Source organism: Leucopleurus acutus (assembly GCF_964270905.1).
Source record: "Leucopleurus acutus genome assembly, chromosome: 5".
Lineage (NCBI taxonomy): Eukaryota > Metazoa > Chordata > Mammalia > Artiodactyla > Delphinidae > Leucopleurus > Leucopleurus acutus.
This window is the reverse complement of record NC_139147.1, coordinates 67,711,953-67,737,680: the sequence shown is the minus strand read 5'-3', so window position 1 is coordinate 67,737,680 and position 25,728 is coordinate 67,711,953. Positions and strand designations below refer to the sequence as shown.

At 35.8% G+C, this 25,728-nt stretch overlaps 1 protein-coding gene across 1 annotated transcript in view; it reads right to left on the bottom strand.

Moving 5' to 3' along the window:
* Nucleotides 1–25,728, bottom strand: part of EAF2 (ELL associated factor 2) — a gene marked incomplete at both ends in the record, with an annotated part of 55,717 nt that overhangs the window by 494 nt on the left and 29,495 nt on the right. Inside the window, one exon of the mRNA XM_082839929.1 lies at nucleotides 12,954–13,214. Within this exon, the coding sequence (XP_082696055.1) occupies nucleotides 12,954–13,214 (261 nt within the window). The remainder of the gene's footprint in view (nucleotides 1–12,953; nucleotides 13,215–25,728) is intronic.

Genomic DNA, 25,728 nt, shown 5'->3' with positions numbered 1-25,728 from the left:
CATGTTCTTACAGTCATGGAACTTACATTCCAGTGGGGGAGACAGACAATAAACAAATATATAATGTAATATTTATCCTAAGTAGGGATAAATATTACACTATTTAGATGGGTCTGGGGAGAGTGGTGAGAGATGCTATTTTAAATAGGGTAGTTAGGAATGCCTCCTCAAGGTGGGACATTAGAACAGAGATCCAAATGTAGAGAGAGAGTAATGAAAATACGGAGGTGGGGGAAAATGTCCAGGCTCAGGTAAAAGCAAGTACAAATGCCCCAAGGCAGAAGCATGCTTCTTGTGTTCTCTGACAGCAAGAACACCCCTGTGGCTGGAGTGGAATGAATGAGGAAGAGAATGTAGGGAAATAGGTCAGAAAGATATCCAGAAGACCATGGTGTATAGATCATGGAAAAAACTTTAGATTTTGTTTGAAATGTAATGGGAATTCAATTCACTGGAAAATTTTAAGCAGGCAACTGACTTGAACACTATTGTATATCAGTGAATAGACTATAATGGTGTGGAGGAAACATGGAATCAGGGAAAACAGTTATGAGTCTATGCAGTTTCTCATGTAAGATATAATATCAGCTTTAAGAAAGACAAATACTGTATGACTTCACTTATATGTGGAATCTAAAAAACAAAACAAATGAACATATAAAAAGGAACAGAGTGACAAATACAGGGAACAAACAGGTGTCATAGGGGAGGTGGGTAGGGTGAGGAGAGAAATAGGTGAGGTACAAACTTTCAGTTATAAAATAGTGATAAGTATGAAATGTACATTGTGGGGAGTATAGTCAGTAACTATGTAGTACCTTTGTATGGTGACAGATGGCAACTAGACTATGGTAATTGCTTTGAAATGTACAGAAATATCAAATCACTATGCTGTGTACCAAGAACTAACATAGTGTTGTAGGTCAATTATACTTCAAAAACAAACAAACTCAGAGAAAAAGATCAGATCTGTGGCTACCATGAGTGGGGGGTTGGGGGGAGGGGAAATTAGATAAAAGGCAGTCAAAAGGTACAAACTTCCAGCTATAAGATAAATACTAGGGATGTAATGTATAACATGATAAAAATAATTAACACTGCTGTATGTTATATATGGAAGTTGTTAAGAGAGTAAATCCTAAGAGTTCTTGTTTCAGGGAAAAATTTTTTTCCTATTTCTTTAATGTTTTATGTATATGAGATGATGGACAGTCGCTAAATCTATAGTGGTAATCATTTCAGGATGTATGTAGTTAAACAGTTGTACACTTTAAGATTATACAGTGCTGTATGTTAATTATATCTCAATAAAACTGGGGAAAAAAGAAGTAATACTGGCTTAGACTCAGGTGGTTCAGGTGAAGGTGGTGCTAAGTGGTCAGATTTATAATTTGCTTTGAAGATGGAGCTTACAGGACTATCAACAGTACTGGACTTAGTACATGAGAGAAAGAGAAAAGTGAAGGATGACCCCCAAGATTTCTGGTCTAAACAACTGGATAAATGGTGGTATCATTTACTGAGATGAGAAAAACCAGAGGAACAAGATTGTGTAAAAAAAAATCACAAGTTCAATTTTTAACAAGGTACATTTGAAATACCTAGTAAATATTCAAGTATATATGGTATAGGCAATTGGATATACAAGTCTGGAGCTCAGGGTAGAGGCTACAGCTGCAAAAGATTTGGGAGTCATTGATTACAGGGGGTTTATTTGAAGCTATAGGATTGGATAAATCTTTTGGGTGGTAAATTACAATGGTTAACAAACTCTTGTATTTTTAAACTACTCCACAATCAACAAAAGCTGGCGTATTTTGAAGTTAATATCCAATTTAAGATGAGTACTTTTTAGGCCATATATAAACTGTTGTAAGATACCTCAGTCCACTGCATGAACTCCAGAACTAATTACATCACTTGATAAAGAAACCTGCTAAAGCTTCATTTGTGCATCTGGTTCACATGACCATTTTCTTATTTTCAAGGCTTAAGTTTCTACTTATTATGGCATAAGAATGTTTATCCTGATGTGATGCCTATAAAATGAGTTTCTCAAGTGACACAAACCCAAATGTCCTGAGTTCCGTTTTTCTTAATAGACTTCATACTACGGAGGTTATAAGCACAGCATTACCATGCTGTTGGTTGAAATGTTGTTTTGAAGATATGAGATTAGCCTTTGAATATGAGATGCTTAGTAAAGGAAATATGTTTTCAATCAAAATGGTAATTATGACTTGGAAAAAAGAGTATACCCATAGCAAATGCATTCAGATACCTAAACCAATGTTTCTCAATGAGAGCAATACTGCCCTCTAGGAGATGTTACAGAAATGTACGTGAGGGGTCTCTTGTCCCAGTGATTTGAAGATTGCTAGTGGCATTTAGTGAACAGGGAACTTAGGAATCTTAAATGTCTTGTAATGCAAGGACCAATCGTGAACAATAAAGAACCCTTCTACATTCTGTAAAACTTTTGAAAGTCCAGTGGGATACTCATGTACTTGAGAGGTCTGTTTATAATTTTAAGGCCAGAACTAATTGCATTTTTATAAACTAAAAGTATCCTTTTGCACAGACATAAAATTCTCTGAAATTTACAAGGATGCAACTATCATGTAAACTGAAAGAAGACTTTACTTTTCTTCTGAGACCTTTACAAAGATTTTTTAAAATTGTTTCTGGAAACACAGTGATATCTATGTTGCTCATTGGCTTTGGGTCAGCAATACAGCACCTCAAAACTTATCTGTGTATGCAATTCTATGAATATGTATGTATATACCTTTCCAGTCCTTATTTTAACAAGATAAATAAAAAGAAAAAATATTGACATATGAGTTGAATATTGCCTTGCTTCCCTTAATTCCAAATATATTCATTAAAATTAAGTGCAAACATATGGCACTTTGTTATGTTGTCTCACCAGGCCTGAACATTTACAAAGTAGAATATCTATTACTTTACCATAAACTATTTTTATTTTGTCTTAATATTACATTAATTATTTTCAAAGATATATGTGCCTAGATGATATTAAGCTATGAAATTCATTTCAGAATAGTAAAGGGGACTTAAATATATGTTATAAAAGAGGGTGTTGAGTCTGCTAAGGTTGAAAATGGGATGACTGCAGTAACAATAAAAAAGGGTTTATTTCCTCTTAGGAAACTTAAAGTTTGGATAAAATATATCAAGCAAAGAAATTCACTATTTTTTTTGAAAGAAATTCCAAGTGGTTACTACTTGTATAACAAGATTGCTGCTGATTTTTCCATATCATTGTTGCATCCAAAATATTTCTAAATTCTTTTACTATTTCTATAGTTTGTGGATTCCTTTGGATTTTCTATGTAGACAATTACATTGTCTACAAATAAGGATCATTTTATTTCCTGTTTCCGATTCTTATTTTCATTTCTTTTACTTGTTTAACCACATTTTCTAGAACCTTCAGTACAATGTTGAATAGAAATCATGATATTAGTCCTCCTTGTCTTCTTCCTGACTTTAACGGAAATGCTTCTGGAGTCTCTATTAGTATAATGTTGGCAGTAGTTTTGTTCTTCGTGATTAACTTTTATAATGTTAAGGAAATTCCCTTATATTCAATCTTCAGTAAAAGTTTTAAAATTAATAAATACTGACTGTTGTCAAATTCAAATTTGTTGAAATGATCATATGGCTTTATTCCTATAATCTGTTAATGTGGTAAATTATATTGATATAATTCCAGATATTGAACATTTCCTACACTTCTGTGATGAGCTTTACTTGGTCATAATTTAGCTTGCTTGTTTTAAGTACCGTGGTTATTCAATTTGCTAATTTTTTTTTTTTTTTTTTTTTTTTTTTGCGGTACGCGGGCCTCTCACTGTTGTGGCCTCTCCCGTTGCAGAGCACAGGCTCCGGATGCGCAGGCTCAGCGGCCATGGCTCACGGGCCCAGCCGCTCTGCGGCATGTGGGATCTTCCCGGACCAGGGCACGAACCCGTGTCCCCTGCATCGGCAGGCGGACTCTCAACCACTGCGCCACCAGGGAAGCTCTGTAATTTCCTTTTAACATGTAAGTCACTAGGTATGTGCTCCAAAGTTTCTAAGCATGTATTTTAAACTATTTTTGTTATTTATTTATATTCTCATTGTTTTATAGCCATGTGATATGATCAATAAAATATGAATTCTTTTAAATGTGTTATTTCATTTGTCCTAGTAGAAAGTAATTTCCATAAATGGTTTATATTATTAAAAGAATGCCTGCTTCTCATTTTTAGATTGTAAGATTCTACGTATTTACTGTTAGAATGGGCATGTTCAGCCTCCCAAGGCAATAGAAATAAAAACAAAAACAAATGGGAGCAGGGCTTCCCTGGTGGCGCAGTGGTTGAGAGTCCGCCTGCCGATGCAGGGGACACGGGTGAGTGCCCCGGTCCGGGAAGATCCCACATGCCGCAGAGCGGCTGGGCCCGTAAGCCATGGCCACTGAGCCTGCGCGTCCGGAGCCTGTGCTCCACGACGGGAGAGGCCACAACAGTGAGAGGCCCGCGTACCGCAAAAAAAAAAAAAAAAAAAAAAATTGCTGGAGAGGGTATGGAGAAAAGGGAACCCTTCTTCACTGTTGGTGGGAATGTAAGTTGGTATAGCTACTGTGGAAAACAGTATGGAAGTTCCTCAGAAAACTAAAAATATAATTACCATATGATCCAGCAATCCCACTCCTGGGCATATGCCCAGACAAAACTATAATTCAAAAAGATGCATGCACCCTTATGTTCATAGCAGCACTATTCACAATAGCCAAGACATGGAAACAACCTAAATGCCCATCTACAGATGAATGGATAAAGAAGATGTGGTACATATATACAATGGAATACTACTCAGCCATAGAAAAGAACGAAATAAGGCCATTTGCAGCAACGTGGAAGCAACTAGAGATTATCATACTCAGTGAAGTAAGTCAGAAAGAGAAAGACAAATACCATATGATATCACTTATATGTGGAATCTAAAAGATGACACAAATGAACCTATCTATGAAACAGAAACAGAATCAGGTACAGAGAATATACTGGTGGCTGCCAAGGGGGAGGGTGGTAGAAGAGGGTTGGATTGGGAGTTTGGGATTAGCAGATGGAAACTGGTATATATAAAATGGGTAACCAACAAGGTCCTACTGTATGGCACAGGGAACTATATTCAATATCCTGTGATAATGGAAAAGAATATGAAAAAGAATGTATATAAATATAAATAAATATATATATATAACTGAGTCACTTTGCTGTATAGCAGTAATTAACACATTGTAATTCAACTATACTGCAATAAAAATAAATTTTAAAAAAGGTATAAAAAAGAAAAAATAAATATGGACACAGACACACAGAGAAGGAAGACAGAGGCCAAGTTTGGAGCACTGTGTCTACAAGCCAAGGAACACCAAGGATTGCCAGCAACCACCAGAAGCTAGGAGAGTCACAAAACAGATTCTTTTTCAGATCCTGCAGAAGAAATCAACCCTGCTGACACTTTCATTTTAACTCCTGGACTCCAGAACTGTGAGAGAATACATTTCTGTTGTTTTAAATCACCTAGTTTGTGATATTTCTTAGCATCCCGAGAAAAATATCACAGTGTAGTTCCTTCCATTTGTTTGCGCTCTTGCAAAAAATAAACTGCTTCCTATGACCAATTTTAATTTACATAAATGACACTGTGCTGTGGACCAAAAAAAAAAAAAAAGATAGAATTTATTATATTTAAAAAAGGGCATGTTAATTGTGTTGTTCAAAGATTTTATACCCTTACTAAATTCTGTATCCTTGAGTACAGATACATTAAATCTACCATTACAATAGACTTGTCAATTTCCCCTACTTCTGTCAATTTTTTTATATATACAAATACACATATGTAACTACATTTTTTAATATGTAGTTACATACATTATGAAGGTATATTATTATGGGCATACAAATTCATTACTGTTTATCCTCCTAGTATTTGTCATTATTTGGCCATTCAAGAAATCAGATGCTATAATTTCACCTCTCAAGTTATAAATAATAGCACTAAATACATAAATAACTGGAAGTTCAAAAGACCTTTCCTAGTCCCTAATTAACACATAGTTTTACACTATCATAACCATAACCACAGTTTTACTCTACCACCCATGCTTGGCTCCTCCCTTATTTACTTCTGTTTTTAAGTTAGAGCAAGTTGGTCTTTCCTAGATATTTACTTTACCATTAAAATTAATACAGTGAGATTAGTTTTAAATATACAGAAAGTCCCATTCTCCCCCAGAGAGTATCAACCTGCGTGCCTTTGTTAAAAAGAATTTACTGAGCATCTACTATGTATCAGGAACCGTGTCAGGTGCTAGTATTCAGTGATAAGCAAAATAAGCAAGATCACTGCTCTCCTGGAGCTTATACTTTAGAAGAGAACAAATGAAAGAAATATAAATTTATAAATGATAATTGATATAAAGAAGATATTGCTCTGAAGGTCTATAACAAGGGGGATTTGATCTTTTCAGAAAGGTCAAGAAAGGCTTTCTTGATAAAGTATATATAAAACTACCATCTAAAGGAGAAAAAGTTAACTACATGAAAAGAAAGAACTATTTCTAACTGAATGGACAGTATGGGTAGAGTCCCTGAGGTAGGCAAAAGTATTTGAGTATGGTGACAAAAAGAAGGAAAATGTTGCTAGAACAGAAAGGGCAAGACTCTTATGTTAAAATGTTTTGTCTCTATCCTAAAAGAAATTATAAGCTATTGTAAAGTTTAAAGTAGGAGAGACAAATAATACTTGAATTATGAAAAGATCAATATGGCCTTAATGTACTTAGTAGATCAAAAATGGGTTTGAGTAGATAAGTGGTGAACCAGTTAGGAAGTCATTGCATTGTTAAAGCAAGAAATAATGGTAAGTTTAACTAGAGTGACAGTGGTGGAGATGCAGAAAAGTAGATGAATTTGAGATTAAGGAGGTAATATAAACAGGACTTGGTGAAGGTGAAGGATTGACTATACTGTAAAGAGGGAGAGAAACTCAACCCTAGAATACAATCACTTCTGGTTTGCATAATTAGATGACTCCTGCCTTTTACTAGGAAGAAACATAGTGAAAGATTATAAATTGGTTTTGGACAAGGTGAATTTGAAATGCCTTTTAATATGAGATGTGTTGGACTTATGTGTCTAGAGCTCAGAGGTGTGGGTCAGAGATGCAAATTTACAAGTTATCTATATATAAGTATTGACTGCAACAGAAATATGGAGATTATCTGTGGAAAGAATATAGAATAAAACAAAAAAAGGACCTAGAATTAAGCCTTGCAGAACCCTAGCTCTAATGACTGAGTAAAAGATTATAAACTAGCAAAGAAGAGTCAGAAAAGTATCTACAAAGGTAGGAGAAAAGCCAATAGGACGTTATGTTACAGAGTCAAAAGGAAATGAATAATTCAATAAGAAGGTAATGGTTGAGATGGCAGAGAGCAGAAGCAAGAAGAACTACAATTCTGCAGCCTGTGGAACGAAAACCACATTCACAGAAAGATAGACAAAATGAAAACGAAGAGGACTATGTACCAGATAAAGGAACAAGATAAAACCCCAGAAAAACAACTAAATGAAATGGAGATCGGCAACCTTCCAGAAAAAGAATTCAGAATAATGATACTGAAGATGATCCAGGACCTTGGAAAAAGAATGGAGGCAAAGATCAAGAAGATGCAAGAAATGTTTAACAAAGACCTAGAAGAATTAAAGAACAAGCACCTAGAAAAATTAAAGAACAAATAAACAGAGATGAACAATACTATAACTGAAATGAAAAATCCACTAGAAGGAATCAATAGCAGAATAACTGAGGCAGAAGAATGGATAAGTGACCTGGAAGACAAAATGGTGGAATTCACAGCTGTGGAACAAAATAAAGAAAAAAGAATGAAAAGAAATGAAGACAGCCTAAGAGACTTCTGGGACAACATTAAATGCAACAACATTCACATTATAGGGGTCCCAGAAGGAGACAAGAGAGAGAAGGAACTCGAGAAAATATCTGAAGAGATTATAGTTGAAAAATTCCCTAACATGGGAAAGGAAATAGCAACCCAAGTCCAGGAAGTGCAGAGAGTCCCAGGCAGGATAAATCCAAGGAGAAACACACCGAGACACAGAGTAATAAAAATGACAAAAATTAAAGACAAAGAAAAATTATTGAAAACAACAAGGGAAAAACTACAATAACATACAAGGGAACTCGAATAAGGTTAACAAGTGACTTCTCAGAAACTCTACTAGCAGAGTAGAAGAAACTCTACTAGCTAGAAGGGAGTGGCATGATATATTTAAAGTGATGAAAGGAAAGAACCTACAACCAAGATTACTTTACCAGGCAAGGATCTCATTCAGATTCGACACAGAAATCAAAAGGTTTACAGACAAGCAAACACTAACAGAATTCAGCACCACCGAACAAGCTCTACAACAAATGCTAAAGGAACTTTTCTAAGTGCGAAACACAAGAAAAGGATGTACAAAAACAAGCCCATAACCATGAAGAAAATGGTAATAGGAACATACATATCGATAATTACCTTAAACGTGAATGGATTAAATGCTCCAACCAAAAGACACAGGCTTGCTGAATGGATATGAAAACAAGACCTGTATATATACTGTCTACAAGAGACACACTTCAGACCTAGGGACACATACAGACTGAAAGTGAGGGAATAGAAAAAGATATTCCATGCAAATGGAAATCAAAAGAAAGGTGTAGTAGCAATACTCATATCAGATAAAATAGACTTTAAAATAAACAATGTTACAAGAGACAAGGAAGGACACTACATAATGATCAAGGGATTAATCCAAGAAGAAGATATAACAATTATAAATATATATACACCCAACATAGGAGCACCTCAATACATATGGCAACTGCTAACGGCTATAAAAGAGGAAATCGACAATAACACAATAATAGTGGGGGACTTTAACACCTCACTTACACCAATGGACAGATCCTCCAGACAGAAAGTTAATAAGGAAACACAAGCTTTATGACACAATAGACCAGAGAGATTTAATTGATATTTATAGGACATTCCATCCAAAAACAGCAGATTACACTTTCTTCTCAAGTGCACATGGAACATTCTCCAGGATAGATCACATCTTGGGTCAAAAGTCAAGCCTCAGTAAATTTAAGAAAATTGAAATCATAACAAAGCACCTTTTCTGACCACAATGCTATGAGACTAGAAATCAATCACAGGGGAAAAAATGTAAAAAACACAAACTCGTGGAGGCTAAACAATACGTTACTAAATAACCAACAGATCACTGAAGAAATCAAAGAGCAGGGCTTCCCTGGTGGCGCAATGGTTGAGAGTCCGCCTGCCGATGCGGGGGACGCGGGTTCGTGCCCCGGTCCGGGAGGATCCCGCATGCTGTGGGGCGGCTAGGCCCGTGGGCCATGGCCACTGGGCCTGCGCCTCCAGAGCCTGTGCTCTGCGGCGGAGGAGGCCACAGCGGTGAAAGGCCTGCGTTCCGCAAAAAAAAAAAAAATCAAAGAGGAAATCAAAACATATCTAGAGACAAATAACAACGAAAACACGATGATCCAAAACCTATGGGATGCAGCAAAAGCAGTTCTAAGAGGGAAGTTTATAGCAATACAATCCTACCTCAAGAAACAAGAAAAACCTCAAATAAACAATCTAACCTTACACTTAAAGGAACTAGAGAAAGAAGAACAAACAAAACCCAAAGTTAGTAGAAGGAAAGAAATCATAAAGATCAGAGCAGAAATAAATGAAATAGAAACAAAGAAAACAATAGCAAAGATCAATGAAACTAAAAGCTGGTTTTTGAAAAGATAAACAAAACTGATAAACCTTTAGCCAGACTCATCAAGAAAAAAAGGGAGAGGACTCAAATCAATATAATTAGAAATGAAAAAGGAGAAGTTACAATGGACACCACAGAAATACAAAGCATCATAAGAGACTACTACAAGCACCTCTATGCCAATAAAATGGACAACTTGGAAGAAATGGACAAATTCTTAGAAATGCACAACCTGCCAAGACTGAATCAGGAAGAAATAGAAAATATGAACAGACCAATCACAAGCACTGAAATTGAAACTGTGATTAAAAATCTTCCAACAAAGAAAAGCCCAGGACCAGATGGCTTCACAGGCGAATTCTATCAAACATTTAGAGAAGAGCTAACACCCATCCTTCTCAAACTTCCAAAAAAATTGCAGAGGAAGGAACACTCCCAAATTCATTCTACGAGGGCACCATCACCCTGACACCAAAAACAGGCAAAGATACTACAAAAAAAGAAAATTACAGACCAATATCACTGATGAATATAGACACAATAATCCTCAACAAAATACTAGCAAACAGAATCCAACAACACATTAAAAGGATCATACACCATGATCAAGTGTGGTTTATCCCAGGGATGCAAGGATTCTTCAATATACACAAATCAATCAATGTGATACACCATATTAACAAATTGAATAATAAAAACCATATGATCATCTCAATAGATGCAGAAAAAGCTTTCCACAAAATTCAACACCCATTTATGATAAAAACTCTCCAGAAAGTGGGCATAGAGGGAAGGTACCTCAACATAATAAAGGCCACAGACAACAAACCCACAGCAAACATCATTCTCAATGGTGAAAAAACTGAAAGCATCTCCTCTCAGATCAGAAACAAGACAAGGATGTTCACTCTCACCACTATTATTCAACATAGTTTTGGAAGTCCTACCCACTGCAATCAGAGAAGAAAAAGAAATAAAAGGAACACAAATTGGAAAAGAAGAAGTAAAACTGTCACTGTTTGCAGATGACATGATACTATACATAGAGAATCTTAAAGATGCCACCAAAAAACTACTAGAACTAATCAATGAATTTGGTAAAGTTGCAGGATACAAAATTAATGCACAGACATCTCTGGCATTCCTATACACTAATGATGAAAAAGCTGAAAGAGAAATTAAGGAAACACTCCCATTTACCACTGCATCAAAAAGAATAAAATACCTAGGAATAAACCTACCTAAGGGGGTAAAAGACCTGTAGGCAGAAAACTATAAGACACTGATGAAAGCAATCAAAGATGACACAAGCAGATGGAGAGATATACCATATTCTTGGATTAGAAGAATCAATATTATGAAAATGACTATACTACCCAAAGCAATCTACAGATTCAGTGCAATCCCTATCAAATTACCACTGGCATTCTTTACAGAACTAGAACAAAAAATCTTAAAATCTGTATGGAGACACAAAAGATCCCGAATAGCCAAAGCAGTCTTGAGGGAAAAAAACAGAGCTGGAGGAATCAGACTCCCTGCCTTCAGACTATACTACAAAGCTACAGTAATCAAGAAAATATGGTACTGGCACAAAAACAGGAATATAGACCAATGGAACAGGATAGGAAGCCCAGAGATAAACCCATGCACCTATGGTCAACTAATCTATGACAAAGGAGGCAAGGATATACAATAGAGAAAAGACAGTCTCTTCAATAAGTGGTGCAGGGAAAACTGGAAAGCTACATGTAAAAGAATGAAATTAGAACACTCCCTAATACTATACACAAAAATAAACTCAAAATGGATTAAAGACCTAAATGTAACACTGGACACTATAAAACTCTTAGAGGAAAACACAGGCAGAACACTCTTTGATATAAATCACAGCAAGACCTTTTTTGACCCACCTCCTAGAGTAATGGAAATAAAAAGAAAAATAAACACATGGGACCTAATGAAACTTCAAAGCTTTTGCACAGCAAAGGAAACTATAAACAAAACAAAAAGACAACCCTCAGAATGGGAGAAAATATTTGCAAACGAATCAACGGACAAAGGATTAATCTCCAAAATACATAAACAGCTCATGCAGCTCAATATTAAAAAAACTAACAACCCAATCAAAAAAATGTGCAGAAGACGTAAATAGACATTTCTCCAAAGAAGACATGCAGATGGTCAAGAGGCACATGAAAAGCTGCTCAACATCACTAACTATCAGAGAAATGCAAATCAAAACTACAATGAGATATCACCTCACACTGGTTAGAATGGGAATCATCAGAAAATCTACAAACAGCAAATGCTGGAGAGGGTGTGGAGAAAAGGGAACCCTCTTGCACTGTTGGTGGGAATGTAAATTGATACAGCCACTATGGAGAACAGTATGGAGGTTCCTTAAAAAACTAAAAATAGAATAACCATATGATCCAGCAATCCCACTACTGGGCATACACCCAGAGAAAACCATAATTCAAAAAGACATATGTACCCCAATGTTCATTGCAGCACTATTTACAATAGCCAGGTCATGGAAGCAACCTAAATGTCCACTGACAGATGAATGGATAAAGAAGATGTGGTACATATATACAATAGAATATTACTCAGCCATAAAAAGGAATGAAATTGGGTCATTTGTAGAGACGTGGATGGAACTAGAGATTGTCATACAGAGTGCAGTAAGTCAGAAAGAGAAAAACAAATATCGTATATTAATGCATATATGTGGAATCTAGAAAAATGGTACAGATGAACCGGTTTGCAAGGCAGAAATAGACACAGATTTAGAGAACAAACTTATGGACACCGAGGGGAGGAAGTGGGGTGGGGTGGTGCTGGTGGGATGAATTGGGAGATTGGGATTGACATATATACAGATATGTAAAAAACAGATAACTAATAAGAACCTACTGTATAAAAATTAAATTAAAAAAAAGAAGGTAATAGGTAATACTGTCAAATAAATAAAAAAGAAGTCTTTCTCTGTATGCAAATTTTAGACCATAATCAGTATGGCTCCACTGTAAATTCTTACTTTTCCAATTACGCATGCTTATGTATACTTACTTAAAGTATTCATCAGGATGCCATTGCTGTCATGATGTTTATTATGACCAGCCACTACCTCAGGAATCCTGCACTGTGGCATGGTAGACATGGTAGGATGTTCTGAGACATAATTCCCTGGATCAGAGGGAGAGGATCTGCACTCTTCATCTTCTGAATCACTAGAACTATCCTTACTGCTTGAAGATGATGAACTTTTGGAATCTGATGAACTATCACAACTACTCATCTGGTCCATTAGACTAGCTTCTGCCTTCAGTTCTGAAAATAAAACAGAAGTTAATAGTGTAAATAAATATTAACTATAAATATTAAATAAATACAATAAAATTTGAGTGTATCAGTTTCTAACAAACTTGATGGGGAATAAATAAGACTAAACGTACATTTACAGATTTAAAGCATTTTATTTAAAGAGCTCGTCTACTAGTAGAAAATGAAAAGTAAAATCCCTCTTCTTACCCCCTCTTCAAGTTCCTTTAATCCTACTCTCCAGGAACAATCACTCCTAACACTTTCTTGTGACCATATATGTTTTAAAATTCTGCTTGGAAACTGGCATTTTAGATTTTGACACAAACTCACTTGCTGTTAGAGCTTGAGTGTGGTCTTTGTTACTAACCAACCAAGAGTTTAAAAAAAAAATGTCACGACTTCCCTGGTGGTGCAATGGTTAAGAATCCGCCTGCCAATGCAGGGGACACGGGTTCAAGCCCTGGTCCGGGAAGATCCCACATGCCATGGAGCAACTAAGCCCGTGTGCCCCAACTACTAAGCCTGCTCTCTAGATGCTGCAAGTCACAACTACTAAGCCCACGTGCCACAACTACTGAAGTCTGCGCACCACAACAAGAGAAGCCACCGCAATGAGCAGCCTGTGCACTGCAATGAAGAGCAGCCCCCGCCCGCCCCAACTAGAGAAAGCCTGCGTGGAGCAGCTAAGACCCAATGCAGCCAAAATAAATTAATTAATTAATTAATCTTTTTTAAAAGTCAACTTTTCTAGCAAAAATTGCATCCCTGAACCCAAACCTTTCTTTCCCAGCTCTTCTCTGGTAGTCTTTCTTTCTCCCTGTCCTATGTCTGGACAACATATACACATAGTTCTCAGATGCCCCAAAAAGTAAAATAAAAAGCTCCTCTGCTATCAAGCTGAGCTATATTCAATGTTGGGATTATGAAAAGTAAAAGACATAGGCAATATCTAAACTTAAATACTATATTTACTTATGCCATTATACTTAATTACCCATGTAACTCAAATAAAATACAAAAAAGAATGTGAACGTTTTAAATTGTAAAAATTGAAATCTGTTTTGTTAGAAACCGTCCTCCAATTCTCTTATTCCCCCAGTACATGTAATGCAACACAATACATAGAGATGAATTTTTTCAGCTTTACTGAGGTATAATTGGCAAAAAACTTGCACATATAAAAAGTGTACAACATGATGCTTTGATATACATTGTGAAATGATTACCATAATCAAGTTAATTAACACATAATCTCACATAGTTGCCATTTTGTGTGTGTGTGTTTGTGTACTGTGGTAGAAACACTTGTCTTGACTAGCCTGCTGTTGTTGGATAGCCCTTTCAATCTGGGAGAAGAATAAGCTATCTGAAACGCCTTCTGTAACTAAGCTGGAGTCAGGACATGCTGGGCCTGAATTGTCATCTTCTGAAGGAGGAGGTTACAAGATGCCCTGAATATGCTGTTCTTCTAGTGCTTCCTTGGCTCCCTAACCAGATTACCTTCCTCTTTCAGATTTCTCCTTTGATTGTCTTTTGCATTATTTCCAGGGTTTATAGTTTTACTTAGTGGGGAGAAGCAGAAATAGATAAGTCTATGTCATCTTGTTCCACAATACATTTTAAGAGACTGATCTTACACAGAATATGTTCTCTATCAAAACAAAATAATTTAAAATTTATAAATGGAACCTAGATAATATTCAAGTAGTTGAGAACTAAACACACTTCTAAGAAACCCATGGGTCAAATACGAAATCAAAAAGATTTCAGAAAATACGTCTAATTGAATGAAAATAAAAACACAACTTATCAAAATCTGTGGAATACAACTAAAGCACAGCTTGGAGAGAAATTTGAAACATTAAATGATTATACTGGGGGGAAAAAGGAGGTCTCAATTAAATGAACTAAGCTGTACCTTAAGAAGTTAGAGAAAGAAGAGCAAATTAAAACTAAAGTAAGCAGAAGGAAAAAAATAGCAAAAGCACAAAACAAGAAAGACAGCAGAAAAAAAAGTGAAAATAAATGAAACATAAATTGACTGCTTGAGATAAATAATGTTGATCAAACTCAACCAGGTTTATCAAGAAAAAAAGATACTAGATATAAATTACTAATATCAGAGTGAAAGAGGTGACAGCACTACAGACCTTACAGCATTAAATGAATAGAAAGGAACACTGTGAACTACTTTATGTCCACAAACTCAATAAATTAGATGAAATGGATCAATTCCTTGAAAGGCACAAACTACTAAATTTCACTCAAGAAGAAACAGATAACCAGAATATCCATAAATCTTCTAAAAAAAACTGAGTTGTAGTTAAAACCCTCCCCACACCCTACACACAGATCTCTAGTGACAGATGACTTCACTAGTGAATTCTACCAGTTATTTAAGGAAGAAATAATGTCAGTTTGATACAAATGCTTCTGTATAATTAAAAAGGAAGAAATACTTTCCAATTCATTCCTTAGGGCCAGAATTACTGATACAAAATCCAACAAAGACATTACCAGAAAAAAAAATATCCCTTATGAACAGACACAAAATTTTTAAAGAAAATTTTACCAAATCAAATTTAATAATATATAACAGTGGTTTTCAACCAGCTATGATTTTGTCACCCAGGGAGACATCTGGCAATCTGGAGACATTTTTGGTTGTCACAACTGTTGGGAATTGGTGATACTAGCATCTAGTGGGTAGAAGCTAGAGATGCTGCTAAACATCCTACAATGCATAAGACAGCCCCTGACAAAGAACCATCCAACTCCAAGTGCCACTATTGCTGAGGTTAAGAAATGTCCTATATTAAAAGGACAATACATCATGATTAAGTGGGGTTTTCCAAGGAATACAAACTTTCAAAAATCAATCCATATAATTCACTATATTAAAAACTGAAAAATAAAAGCCATCTCAAAACAGCAGAAATTTCAGCAGTGATTCTTGATAAAAACTCAGCAAAATAGAAATATAAGTTAACCTTATGAAGGACATCTAGGAAAAGCTTACAGCTGAAATCATACATAATTGTAAGGGACTGAATATTTTCCCTCCAGCATCAGAAACAAGAGGTTTTCCACTTTGACCACCTCTAGTCAATGTTGTATTGAAGGTTCTAATTGGTGCAGTAAGTCATGAAAAAGAAATAAAAGCCATCCAGATTGGAAAGGAAGAGGTGAAATTGTCATTATTTACAGATAACGTGATTGTCTATGTAGAAAAGCTGATGGTATCTACAAAAAAGCTCTAGAATAGTGAGTTTAGCAAGGTTAAATACACAGGGACAATATACAAAAATCGGTTTTATTTCTATGTACTAGCAATGAGCAATTAGAAGTTAAAATCATATAAACAAGAGCATTTATAATAGCTTCCGAAAATTAAATAATTATTAAAAATTAAATAATTATAGATAATGCTGACAAAATATTTGAAGGACCTGTATGTTGAAAACCATAAAGCATTTCTGAGAGAAATTAAAGATCTAAATAAATGGAGAGAAATACTGTGTTCATGGGTCAGAAGACTCAATATTGTTAAGATGCCAATTTTACCCAAATTGATCTATGGATTCAGTGCAATCCCAATAATAATTTCAACAGAAATTGAGAAGCTAATTCTAAAATTCACGTGAAAATGGAAGAGTCCTAGAATACGCAAAACAACTTTGTAAGAGAAGAACAAAGTTGTAGGACTAAAATTTCCTGGTTTCAAGACTTATTATAAAGCTACAATTATCAAGACAATATGGTGTTGCCATAAAGATAAACAAATAGATCAACATATCAGAATAAAGAGTCCAGAAACAGACACACACAATATGGACAACTGATTTTTTTTTTACAAAGGTGCAAATATATGAGGAAAGACAGTCTTTTCAACAAATGGTGCTGGAATAATTCAATATCCACATGCAAAAAAAAAAACCTTTGATACATACCATGTACCATATACAAAAATTGACTCAAAATGAAGCATGGGCCTAAATGTAAAACTATAAAACTTGTAAAAGAAAACATGAAAGAAAACCTTTGTTACTATGATCTTGGTTTAGGCAAAAAATTTCAATATGACACCAAAAGGAGAATCCAGAAAAAAATGGATAAAACGCATGTATTCAAAATTAAAATCTTTGGCTCTTCAAATTACATTGTTAAGAGAATGAAAAAATACAATCCACAGACTGGGAGAAAATATTTGCAAGGCATGTATATGATGAAGAACTTGTATTCAAAATATATAAAGAATTCCTAAAAGTCTAATAAGAAAATAAATAATCCAATTTTTTAAATGGGTAAAAAGATTTGAATAGACATTGTGCCTGAAGAAAATATAATGATGGCAAATAAGGACATGAAAAGATACTCAACATCATTAGTCATTAAGGAAATGCAAACTAAAGTGACAATGAATATGATCCAACAATCCCACTCCTGGGCATGTATCTGGACAAAACCATAATTCAAAAAGATACAAGCACCCCTATGTTCACAGCAGCACTATTTACAATAGCCAAGGCATGGAAACACCTAAATGTCTGTTGATAGATGAATGGATAAAAAAGATGTGGTGTGTATACACACACACACAAACACACGCACACACATACACACAATGGAATACTACTCAGCTATGAAAAAGAATGAAATAATGCCATTTGCAGCAACATGGATGGACCTAGAGATTATCATAGTAAGTGAAGTAAGTCAGAAAGAGAAAGACAAATACCATATGATATTACTTATATGTGGAATCTAAAACATGACACAAATGAACTTATCTATGAAACAAAAACAGACTCATATACACAGAGAACAGACTTGTGGTTGCCAAGGGGGAGAGGTGGTGGAGAGGGATGGGTTGGGAGTTTGGGATTACCAGATGCAAACTAGTATACACATTGGGTTGGCCAAAAAGTTCACTCAGGTTTTTCTGCTGAATCGCTTTGCTGTATACCAGAAACTAAAACAACATTGTAAATCAACTATACTTCAATAAAATAAATTTAAAAAAATTTATTTTTTAAAAAAAATTAAGCCACAATAAGATACCACTATACACCCCATTAAAACTGATACAAGCATTGATATAGATGTACACTGCTGGTAGGAATGTAAAATAGTACAACCACTTTGGAAAACATTTTGGCAGTTGCTTAAAAAGTTAAATGCACACCTATCATACAATCCAGCTATTTCACTCCTACATATTTACTGTGGAGAAAAGAAAACATTTGTCTTTTCAAAGACTTGTATGTTATGTTCATAGCAGCTTTATATGTAAAAGCCAAAAACTGGAAACAACCCAAATGTCCATCTTCAGGTTGAGCAGATAAACAAATTCCTGTATATCCATAAAGTAGATTACTGCTCAGCAATAAAAAGGAATGAGCTATTGATACAACCTTCAATAATGGATGATTCTCAAAATAATTATGTTTAGTGCAAAAATCTATGCAAAAAAGAGGACATACTATATGATTCCACTGATACAAATTTCTAGAAAAAGCAAACTAATGATAATGATATAAAGCAGATCAGTAGTTACCTGGGAATGGATGGGGTGGGAAGGAGTGGGAGAGAGGGATTACAAAGGAGGAGGAGGAAACTTTTTAGAGTGATAAATATGTTCATTACCCTGATTGTGGTTGTGCTTGTAATTTTAGGATGTACACATATGTCAAAACCTAGCAAACTGTACTTTAAATACATGAAAATTTTGTGTCAGATACACATAGAAACACACCCGCACAAGTGATCCTACATGATTTCTGAGCCTGTGTAATTAAAAAGATAAAGTTTTGACCTCACTCCTCTGTATCCTTTCTCCCTTCCACTCTCACTTTCTCGACACTTATTCTTGGAACCCAGCCACTATGTTGTGAGGAAGCCCAGGCCACCTGGAAAGGAAATGTGTAGCTTTCCCAGCTGACAACCCCCAAAGTCTCAGCCAAAAGCCAGCAACAACTGGCAGGTGTGAATAAGTGAGTCTTCAAATGATTCCAGCTGCTAGACCCCAAGTCAGTCCAGCTGACACCAGCTGTTCCTAGAACAGCTATGAACTATCCCTACTGACCCTACACAAATTGGAGATTTATGAGCAGAAAATATGTTGTCATTGTTTTAAGCCTGCCCAAGATTTTCCTTAAATTCCATATATTTGGAAACCACAAAATATTCTTTTTTTTTTTAATCAAGAACTTTATTTTACTGGTTGTAAAGGTGCGCACATGCAGGCGCACACAATCACCAGTGCTTTTAAAAATTGTGGGACAGAGTTAATCATAATTATTGAGTTTAAATGTCATTTATCAACTTATTAAAGAGCAAGCAAGCAGGGAAAATAAGCTAAAGACAAGCCTTCCGGTTTTTGTTTTTTGTTTTTATATATATATATATATATATATATTTTAACATCTTTATTGGGGTATAATTGCTTTACAATGGTGTGTTAGTTTCTGCTTTATAACACAGTGAATCAGTTATACATATACATATGTTCCCATATCTCTTGCGTCTCCCTCCCTCCCACCCTCCCTATCCCACCCCTCCAGGCGGTCACAAAGCACCGAGCCGATATCCCTGTGCCATGCGGCTGCTTCCCACTAGCTATCTACCTTACGTTTGTTAGTGTGTATATGTCCATGACTCTCTCTCGCCCTGTCACAGCTCACCCTTACCCCTCCCCATATCCTCAAGTCCGTTCTCCAGTAGGTCTGTGTTTTTATTCCTGTCTAACCCCTGGGTTCTTCATGACATTTTTTTTTCTTCTTAAATTCCATATATATGTTTTAGCATATGGTATTTGTCTTTTTCTTTCTGACTTACTTCACTCTGTATGACAGACTCTAGGTCTATCCACCTCATTACAAATAGCTCAATTTTGTTTCTTTTTATGGCTGAGTAATATTCCATTGTATATATGTGCCACATCTTCTTTACCCATTCATCCGATGATGGGCACTTAGGTTGTTTCCATCTCCGGGCTATTGTAAATAGAGCTGCAATGAACATTTTGGTACATGACTCTTTTTGGATTTTGGTTTTCACAGGGTATATGCCCAGTAGTGGGATTGCTGGGTCATATGTTAGTTCTATTTGTAGTTTTTTAAGGAAACTCCATACTGTTCTCCATAGTGGCTGAACCAATTCACATTCCCACCAGCAGTGCAAGAGTGTTCCCTTTTCTCCACACCCTTTCCAGCATTTACTGTTTCTAGATTTTTTGATGATGGCCATTCTGACTGGTGTGAGATGATATCTCATTGTAGTTTTGATTTGCATTTCTCTAATGATTAAGGATGTTGAGCATTCTTTCATGTGTTTGTTGGCAGTCTGTATATCTTCTTTGGAGAAATGTCTATTTAGGTCTTCTGCCCATTTTTGGATTGGGTTGTTTGTTTTTTTGTTATTGAGCTGCATGAGCTGCTTGTAAATTCTGGAGATTAATCCTTTGTCAGTTGCTTCATTTGCAAATATTTTCTCCCATTCTGAGGGTTGTCTTTTTGTCTTGTTTATGGTTTCCTTTGCTGTTCAAAAGCTTTGAAGTTTCATTAGGTCCCATTTGTTTATTTTTGTTTTTATTTCCATTACTCTAGGAGGTGGGTCAGAAGGGATTTTTTTTTTTAACATCTTTATTGGGGTATAATTGCTTTACAATGGTGTGTTAGTTTCTGCTTTATAACAAAGTGAATCAGTCATACATAAACATATGTTCCCATATGTCTTCCCTGTTGCGTCTCCCTCCCTCCCACCCTCCCTATCCCACCCCTCCAGGCTGTCACAAAGCACCGAGCCAATATCCCTGTGCCATGCGGCTGCTTCCCACTAGCTATCTACCTTACTACGTTTGTTAGTGTGTATATGCCCATGACTCTCTCTCGCCCTGTCACAGCTCACCCTTCCCCCTCCCCATAACCTCAAGTCCGTTCTCTAGGAGGTCTGCGTCTTTATTCCTGCTTTACCCCTAGGTTCTTCATGACATTTTTTTTCTTAAATTCCATATATATGTGTTAGCATACGGTATTTGTCTTTTTCTTTCTGACTTACTTCACTCTGTATGACAGACTCTAGGTCTATCCACCTCATTACAAATAGCTCAATTTCGTTTCTTTTTATGGCTGAGTAATATTCCATTGTATATATGTGCCACATCTTCTTTATCCATTCATCCGATGACAGGCACTTAGGTTGTTTCCATCTCCGGGCTATTGTAAATAGAGCTGCAATGAACATTTTGGTACATGACTCTTTTTGAATTTTGGTTTTCTCAGGGTATATGCCCAGTAGTGGGATTGCTGGGTCATATGGTAGTTCTATTTGTAGTTTTTTAAGGAACCTCCATACTGTTCTCCATAGTGGCTGAACCAATTCACATTCCCACCAGCAGTGCAAGAGTGTTCCCTTTTCTCCACACCCTCTCCAGCATTTATTGTTTCTAGATTTTTTGATGATGGCCATTCTGACTGGTGTGAGATGATATCTCATTGTAGTTTTGATTTGCATTTCTCTAATGATTAATGATGTTGAGCATTCTTTCATGTGTTTGTTGGCAGTCTGTATATCTTCTTTGGAGAAATGTCTATTTAGGTCTTCTGCCCATTTTTGGATTGGGTTGTTTGTTTTTTTGTTATTGAGCTGCATGAGCTGCTTGTAAATTTTGGAGATTAATCCTTTGTCGGTTGCTTCATTTGCAAATATTTTCTCCCATTCTGAGGGTTGTCTTTTTGTCTTGTTTATGGTTTCCTTTGCTGTTCAAAAGCTTTGAAGTTTCATTAGGACCCATTTGTTTATTTTTGTTTTTATTTCCATTACTCTAGGAGGTGGGTCAGAAGGGATCTTGCTGTGATTTATGTCATAGAGTGTTCTGCCTATGTTTTCCTCTAAGAGTTTGATAGTTTCTGGCCTTACATTTAGGTCTTTAATCCATTTTGAGCTTTTTTTTGTGTATAGTGTTAGGAAGTGATCTAATCTCATACTTTTACATGTATCTGTCCAGTTTTCCCAGCACCACTTATCAAAGAGGCTGTCCTTTCTCCACTGTACATTTCTGCCACCTTTATCAAAGATAAGGTGACCATATGTGCATGGGTTTATCGCTGGGCTTTCTATCCTGTTCTATTGATCTTTCTTTCTGTTTTTTGTGCCACTACCATACTGTCTTGATTACTGTAGCTTTGTAGTATAGTCTGAAGTCAGGGAGCCTGATTCCTCCAGCTCCTTTTTTCGTTCTCAAGATTGCTTTGGCTATTCGGGGTCTTTTGTGTTTCCATACAAATTGCGAAATTTTTTGTTCTAGTTCTGTGAAAAATGCCAGTGGTAGTTTGATAGGGATTGCATTGAATCTGTAGATTGCTTTGGGTAGTAGAGTCATTTTCACAATGTTGATTCTTCCAATCCAAGAACATGGTATCTCTCTCCATCTATTTGTATCATCTTTAATTTCTTTCATCAGTGTCTTATAATTTTCTGCATACAGGTCTTTTGTCTCCTTAGGTAGGTTTATTCCTAGATATTTTATTCTTTTTGTTGCAATGGTAAATGGGAGTGTTTTCTTGATTTCCATTTCAGATTTTTCATCATTAGTATATAGGAATGCCAGAGATTTTTGTGCATTAATTTTGTATCCTGTTACTTTACCAAATTCATTGATTAGTTCTAGTAGTTTTCTGGTAGCATCTTTAGGATTCTCTATGTATAGTATCATGTCATCTGCAAACAGTGACAGCTTTACTTCTTCTTTTCCGATTTGGATTTCTTTTATTCCCTTTTCTTCTCTGATTGCTGTGGCTAAAACTTCCAAAACTATGTTGAATAATAGTGGTGAGAGTGGACATCCTTGTCTTGTTCCTGATCTTAGTGGAAATGCTTTCAGTTTTTCACCATTGAGGATGATGTTGGCTGTGGGCTTGTCATATATGGCCTTTATTATGCCTACTTTCTGCAGGGTTTTTATCATAAATCGGTGTTGAATTTTGTCAAAAGCTTTCTCTGCATCTATTGAGATGATCATATGGTTTTTCTCCTTCAATTTGTTAATATGGTTTATCACATTGACAGATCTGCGTATATTGAAGAATCCTTGCATTCCTGGAATAAACCTCACTTGATCATGGTGTATGATCCTTTTAATGTGCTGTTGGATTCTGTTTGCTAGTATTTTGCATCTATGTTCATCAGTGATATTGGCCTGTAGTTTTCTTTCTTTCTTTGTGACATCCTTGTCTGGTTTTGGTATCAAAGTGATGGTGGCCTCGTAGAAGGAATTTGGGAGTGTTCCTCCCTCTGCTATACTTTGGAAGAGTTTGAGAAGGATAGGTGTTAACTCTTCTCTAAATGTTTGATAGAATTCGCCTGTGAAGCCATCTGGTCCTGGGCTTTTCTTTGTTGGAAGATTTTTAATCACAGTTTCAATTTCAGTGCTTGTGATTGGTCTGTTCATATTTTCTATTTCTTCCTGATTCAGTCTTGGCAGGTTGTGCATTTCTAAGAATTTGTCCATTTCTTCCAGATTGTCCATTTTATTGGCATAGAGGTGCTTGTAGTAATCTCTCATGATCTTTTTTATTTCTGCAGTGTCTGTTGTTACTTCTCCTTTTTCGTTTCTAATTCTATTGATTTGAGTCTTCTCCCTTTTTTTCTTGATGAGTCTGGCTAGTGGTTTATCTATTTTGTTTATCTTCTCAAAGAACCAGCTTTTAATTTTATTGATCTTTGCTATTGTTTCCTTCATTTCTTTTTCATTTATTTCTGATCTGATTTTTATGATTTCTTTCCTTCTGCTACCTTTGGGGTTTCTTTGTTCTTCTTTCTCTAATTGCTTGAGGTGCAAGGTTAGGTTGTTTATTCGAGATGTTTCCTGCTTCTTAAGGTGGGCTTGTATTGCTATAAACTTCCCCCTTAGAACTGCTGCATCCCATAGGTTTTGGGTCGTTGTGTCTACATTGTCATTTGTTTCTAGGTATTTTTTTATTTCCTCTTTGATTTCTTCAGTGATCACTTCATTATTAAGTAGTGTATTGTTTAGCCTCCATGTGTTTGTATTTTTTACAGATCTTTTCCTATAATTGATATCTAGTCTCATTGCATTGTGGTCGGAAAAGATACTTGATACAATTTCAATTTTCTTAAATTTACCAAGGCTTGATTTGTGACCCAAGATAGGATCTATCCTGGAGAATGTTCCATGAGCACTTGAGAAAAATGTGTATTCTGTTGTTTTTGGATTGAGTGTCCTATAAATATCAATTAAGTCCATCTTGTTTAATGTATAATTTAAAGCTTGTGTTTCCTTATTGATTTTCATTTTGGATGATCTGTCCATTGGTGAAAGTGGGGTGTTAAAGTCCCCTACTATGAATATGTTACTGTCAATTTCCCCTTTTATGGCTGTTAGTATTTGCCTTATGTATTGAGGTGCTCCTATGTTGGGTGCATAAATATTTACAATTGTTATATCTTCTTGGATCGATCCCTTGATCATTATGTAGTGTCCTTCTTTGTCTCTTCTAATAGTCTTTATTTTAAAGTCTATTTTGTCTGATATGAGAAATGCTACTCCAGCTTTCTTTTGGTTTCCATTTGCGTGGAATATCTTTTTCCATCCCCTTACTTTCAGTCTGTATGTGTCTCTAGGTCTGAAGTGGGTCTCTTGTAGACAGCATATGTAAGGGTCTTGTTTTTGTATCCATTCAGCCAATCCGTGTCTTTTGGTGGGAGCATTTAGTCCATTTACATTTAAGGTAATTATCGATATGTATGTTCCCATTCCCATTTTCTAAATTGTTTTGGGTTCGTTATTATAGGTCTGTTCCTTCTCTTGTGTTTCTTGTCTAGAGAAGTTCCTTTAGAATTTGTTGTAAAGCTGGTTTGGTGGTGCTGAACTCTCTCAGCTTTTGCTTGTCTGTAAAGGTTTTAATTTCTCCATCAAATCTGAATGAGATCCTTGCTGGGTAGAGTAGTCTTGGCTGCAGGTTTTTCTCCTTCATCACTTTCAGTATGTCCTGCCACTCCCTTCTGGCTTGTAGGGTTTCTGCTGAGAGATCAGCTGTTAACCTTATGGGGATTCCCTTGTATGTTATTTGTTGTTTTTCCCTTGCTGCTTTTAATATGCTTTTTTTGTATTTAATTTTTGACAGTTTGATTAATATGTGTCTTGGCGTATTACTCCTTGTATTTATCCTGTATGGGACTCTCTGTGCTTCCTGGACTTGATTAACTATTTCCTTTCCCATATTAGGGAAGTTTTCAACTATAATCTCTTCAAATATTTTCTCAGTCCCTTTCTTTTTCTCTTCTTCTTCTGGAACCCCTATAATTCGAATGTTGGTGCGTTTAATGTTGTCCCAGAGGTCTCTGAGACTGTCCTCAATTCTTTTCATTCTTTTTTCTTTATTCTGCTCTGCAGTAGTTATTTCCACTATTTTATCTTCCAGGTCACTTATCCGTTCTTCTGCCTCAGTTATTCTGCTATTGATCCCTTCTAGAGTAGTTTTAGTTTCATTTATTGTGT